General features: G+C 51.9%; 1 protein-coding gene across 2 annotated transcripts; it reads left to right on the top strand.

Annotated features, from left to right (window-relative positions):
- The first annotated feature begins 557 nt into the window (after nucleotides 1-557).
- LOC136732076 (RNA binding protein fox-1 homolog 2) lies at nucleotides 558-2,850 on the top strand. 2 transcript variants are annotated; one of them, XM_066697733.1, is made up of 7 exons: nucleotides 558-1,054; nucleotides 1,178-1,231; nucleotides 1,332-1,455; nucleotides 1,755-1,794; nucleotides 1,920-2,029; nucleotides 2,128-2,206; nucleotides 2,324-2,850. In XM_066697733.1, exons 1-7 carry the CDS (start codon nucleotides 961-963, stop codon nucleotides 2,366-2,368), a joined length of 546 nt encoding a protein of 181 aa, XP_066553830.1. In that variant the 5' UTR covers nucleotides 558-960; the 3' UTR covers nucleotides 2,369-2,850. The 2 variants fall into 2 exon arrangements, with proteins under 2 accessions (XP_066553830.1, XP_066553831.1); XM_066697734.1 differs by having other exon boundaries at nucleotides 561-1,054; nucleotides 1,938-2,029.
- The last annotated feature ends 2,119 nt before the right edge of the window (nucleotides 2,851-4,969 follow it).

Here is a 4,969-nt window from a genome sequence, read left to right as displayed (position 1 = left end):
TCTCACTCCCACACCCACTCCCTTCCCTGGTCACGTGATGTGTGTCATGGCGGAGGGCACAGTGGGGACATTGGCTCGGTGCCTCCCCTCCCCGCCCGGGCTGGTCATGTTGCTCGTTATTGATTGCATTGGTTTTGGTTTATTTTATTTTTTTACTTGTTTTTTGATTGGAATGAACTGCTCAGGAATGGATATTCTTTTTCTCGCTCTCTCTCTCCCTCTCGTTCTTTTTCCCTCCCTCTCATGCTTCCCCCTCTCGCCCTCATGCTTTCTGGGTTGATATTCTAGCCTCTTTAGGGGAAACCAGACTTTTATATTGATCATTTTTTATATTTGTTTTTCGCTTATTGTTTTGCACTTTCTTGCCACCTTTTTTTTGGGGGGGGGGGGGGGGGAGTAGTCTTTGTTTTGCATGTTGGGTCTCTCTCTCTCTCAGTGGGTTGTGTAGGATGGCTCAGTGTATTTGCAGTGGCTGAGCATGTTGCAGTCTCCACACTAACCCAACACCACAACTCTACCCTCCCCTCCCCTCCCCCCTCCCCCCCCCCCCCCCGCTTCCCCAATCGCCGAGGGAAATAGGGAGGGTGGGGGAGTTCGGGTGATGAAACTAGTCACACATACGAGTTTACTCTGAGATTACTATTATAATCTGTGATTACTATTACTATATTTGTACTGTGTAATTTACTGTATAATTATTATAACATTGGTTACTATAACATTATTATATTGTTGCTGTAGGACTATGACTTGCTGTACTGTTGCTGTGATGTGTTGATGTCTGTTCAGTGTGTGAGTGAAGTGTTTTCCCAGCAGTACAGGGCGACTGCTTAGTGTAGCCAGAGGAATAGGGCAGTGCTTTTGTTTCCCCGTCTCCCTGTGTGTCCATGTGTGTTTCTGTGTCCCTGTGGTACTCTGTGTTCTGTCCGGTGTCAGTGTGTCCTGACTCTCTGTCCGTGTATGCAGGTGAACAATGCCACGGCCAGAGTGATGACCAATAAGAAGCTGGTCAGCCCCTACTCCAACGGAGAGGCTCTCAGCTCCCTGCCCTACGGTACACCGCTGTGCCGACACGCAACACACTGCCGACACGCAACACACTCGACACTCGCAGGCCGTCCACTGTCCACCACACTGACTACTTCCTGTGACCCAGTCTCTGTCTCTGTCTGTGCAGGCTGGAAGCTCAGTCCAGTTGTGGGTGCCATGTATGGACCGGAGCTGTATGCAGGTAATGTTTGTTTGTTTGTTTGTTTGTCTATCTAGCTCTGTCTGTGTCTCCAATTTGACCAATAATAACTTAAATAACTCGCCCTCTCTCTCCCTCTCAGTTCCTGGGTTCCCGTACCCCTCCACCGCAGCTGCATTTCGGGGGGCCCTGCGGGGGAGGGGGCGCCCTGTCTACAGCGCCGTCAGGGCCGCTGTGCCCCAGCCTGCCCTGCCCACCTACCCTGGGTAACTGGACTGGACTTCACTGTAGTACACTGCACTGTAGTACCCTTGTGCTGTAATGTGCTGCACAGTGGTACCGTTGCACTGTAGTACCGCTGCGCTGTGATGCGCTGGACTGTGGTACCGCTGCGCTGGACCGCAGTGCTCTTGCACTGTGATGCGCTGGACCGTAGTACTGTTGCTCTGTAGTACCGTTGTGCTGTGATGCTCTGGACTATAGTACCGTTGCGCTGTAGTAGAATGGACTGTCTGAACACGGCTTGTACTCCAAATAACCAACGACTCCTCTCCCTCTCCCTCAGGGTCGTCTACCAAGATGGCTTCTATGGCGCTGACCTCTATGTAAGTATGCTCTCTCGCTCTCCCCGTCTCTCGCTCTCTCGCTCTCCCCGTCTCTCGCTCTCTCGCTCTCCCCGTCTCTCGCTCTCCCCGTCTCTGAACATGGTATCAGTTGGTCAGTCTCTCAGTGCGTCTCTCCCTCTCAGGGTGGCTACACCGCGTATCGCTATGCCCAGCCCACCGCTGCTGTTACCGGGGCAACTGCTGCAGCTGCCGCCGCCGCTGCGTACAGTGACAGGTGAGACGTGCGCCCCCTCCCCACACACACCCTCTCCCTCTCTGTGCAGTGGGGTGTATGCAGTGTGTAGTAACCTCCTCTCTCTCCCTCTGTGTCAGTTATGGGCGAGTCTACACCACCGACCCGTACCACGCCCTGGCCCCTGCCGCCGCCGCCGCGTATGGAGTCGGAGCCATGGTAACCACTGTCTCTGTGTCTCTGTGTCTCTGGGAGCCCTGCTGTTCTGCACTGCACTGCACTGGGCTGCTGCTCTCCAGCAATGACAGTATCCTCTCTGCCTCTGTTCTCTCACAGGCCAGTCTGTACCGAGGGGGATACAGCCGGTTTGCCCCATACTGAAGCCATGCGTAGTTCCTGGGAGGAGGATGTAGCGCCCCCTAGCCCACAGCCTGGGGTCGGCACCCGTGGCCCCAACAATCACAACCGACGACAACGACGACACAAACTGCAACAGACACCACCAACCCCCCCTCCCCCCCTCCACACACACCTGCATGCCTGCCGCTGCGCAGAGGGAGGACATCCCAGACTGAGGACAAACAGAGCTGGAGCGCAAGCCAGGGCTACACCTCGGCCGCCGCAGGGACTACACAACACAGGAACTGAAGAAAGGATGGAGGAACGAGGGGATTGTGAAGGGGGGGTGGATACAATGCTGAGAAGAGGAGGAATACAAGCCACAGTGAGAGGAGGACAGGAGCGGAAACAGGCCCAGGAGGGAGGGAGGGAGGGAGGGAGGGACAATGCAGACTGTATAACTTGTTATTATGATGATTATTGTAATTTGGGGGGGGGGGATTTTTCTCCTTTATTTTCCGTTATACACTACATATTGTTATTGCTGTTATTATTATTATTATTGCAGTTTGCTGGTATTATGATGCTCATATATATCGATACTGGTCTGTATGGTTTGCTGTTAGTGGTCCTTGTCAACTCATTGTATTGGACTGGGACTGCACTGCCCCCGCACCTCCACCTGCTTACTGGACAATTACTTATATACAATTTTTAATCAATTTAGACGGGATGTTTTCTTGTCAGGTGCCAGACACTACAGCACAGTACAGCCCCCCCCTGTCCAGTCCAGTATTATGGGGGCGTCCCCTCCCCGCTACAGAGCGCCTGGTTGGCCTGTGCTGCACTGCACTGATCTTGTCCAGTTGATCCCAGAGGTGTTTAGTCTGAGGGCGGTGCATCGGGGCCTACACTGTACCCCAGTGACCTGAATTATACTACACGACAGTGGACTGTACTCCACTGTGTTATACCATCCTCTAATATACTGTGCTCCACTACACTCTGCTGTGCCAGAGCCCTACTCACACTGCAGCAGCTCGCACAATCTTGTCACCGAGTGGGAGGGGACAGGGAGGCGTGTGTCCCAGTGCGTTCGGTGACTGTACAGAATTTAAGTTTTTACTTTTTTAATTTCATTTTGAGTTGTTCCAAAGACGAGGCAGAAGCGCATGTGTGTTTCTGTGTAGGCGAGTGTGAGAGAGATTGTGTTTGTGTGTTGTGTTCCGTGTGCTTGAGTTTTGTTTGTATGTTTGTTTGTTTCTGATTTTAATGAATTCTATTGATTTTTTTCCTGTGGTTTCAAACCAAAAAGTTTCTGCCCCAGATTCTACCCCCAGTGCCGACCCAGTCTGAGAGGGAGAGACGTGCAGAGACAGACCGATGGGGAAGGGGAGGTGGTGGGGGCAGACAAATGTGGCCGTGGGAAGATGGAGGCAGAGTAACCCCAGCCCCGTCTGAAAGGGGCTTCTGCAGCAGCAGTGTTGGACGGGTCAGTCGGTCAGTCTCTCACCTGCGTCCTCCAGCTTCAGACCGGGCCGGGCTCGGGTCAGCACTCCGCAAGCCCACAACATGGACCCTGTGTCACTCTGGGATTGTGACAGGGAGAGGGGAGGGTGGTAACAGACCTATAGGCATGCTGTATTTTGTATTTTTCTTTGTAGTGGGGGGGTGGAGAGGGTTGAGAGGTTATTCTTTTTAGGGGGGGGGGTGGCGGAGTGCTGTATCATTAGATCAGTAGGTGTGTTTCAATCATGACCAATATAAATCATGTACCCATCTCTGTCCTCTACTGTGGGTTTGTGCGTGTTGTGTTCTGTTTGCACCCGTCCCTGATTTCTGCCCCGCTGCTGCTGTGTGCCCCTTTTTCAGGGGGTGGAGAAAACCAGGGGTGGGGGGGCACTGCCTGATAGTCAAATACGTAGAGGACTGAGCCATTTCAATGATTGTTAATCATGGGGGGGTGCATGGGTTCAAGGAGGACTGATTGTTCAACAGGAGCTGGGGGATCGTACGATTACTATTTTTTTTTTTTTTTCTTCCTCTTTCATGTGGACTGAACCATCTTCCAAATCAGGGGTAGCATTATGAGCCTTGGGTGAGGTGGGAGGGAGAGGGAAAGGATCGAACCATGTTTTGCAAGAGGGTAGTTGTGAGGAAGCCTGTTCAGTTTGAGATTGTTTTAATAAACCACTGAATCTGGGAAGGGGTGTTTGGCTGGGAGGATTGGACTGAACCAGGACTGAGGAATTACAGGGAGGATTACAGTGTGTCTCTCTCTCTCTCTCTCTCTCTCTCTCTCAGTTGATCTGTGTGTGAGTCTGCCAGAGGAAATGAAACCATGGGTTATGAGTGGATGGGGGCAGGGCTGGACCATGTTTGATGTTTTGGGGGGAGGGGGGTGGTGGGCTTAGATTCTGAATGGTGGAACGGTGCAGACCTCCGAACACAGAGAAAACAACCATATAAATTGGAAGGAAAAAAATGTCATGAAAAATAAACTTTTTTTTAAGTTTCCCGAGTGGAAAGAATAATAATAACCTTGAGAATCCTGATGTGTTAATCTCATCCATTGTCATTGTTATTGTTCTTATTGAGTTGTTCTCGTCACTGCCCCTCTGAAGGGCAGCCGCCAGGGTGGGA

Source organism: Amia ocellicauda, unplaced genomic scaffold (assembly GCF_036373705.1).
Source record: "Amia ocellicauda isolate fAmiCal2 unplaced genomic scaffold, fAmiCal2.hap1 HAP1_SCAFFOLD_337, whole genome shotgun sequence".
Taxonomy (NCBI): domain Eukaryota; kingdom Metazoa; phylum Chordata; class Actinopteri; order Amiiformes; family Amiidae; genus Amia; species Amia ocellicauda.
The sequence above is the reverse complement of the archived record's forward strand: the minus strand, read 5'-3'. Positions and strand labels throughout refer to the sequence as shown.

Coding starts and splice junctions, on each gene's coding strand:
- LOC136732076 (XM_066697733.1), top strand. CDS start 961: ATGCAGGTGAACAATGCCACGGCCAGAGTGATGACCAATAAGAAGCTG. Junction 2,030..2,127: donor GCCGCTGCGTACAGTGACAG/GTGAGACGTGCG, acceptor CCTCTGTGTCAG/TTATGGGCGAGTCTACACCA. Junction 2,207..2,323: donor CGTATGGAGTCGGAGCCATG/GTAACCACTGTC, acceptor GTTCTCTCACAG/GCCAGTCTGTACCGAGGGGG.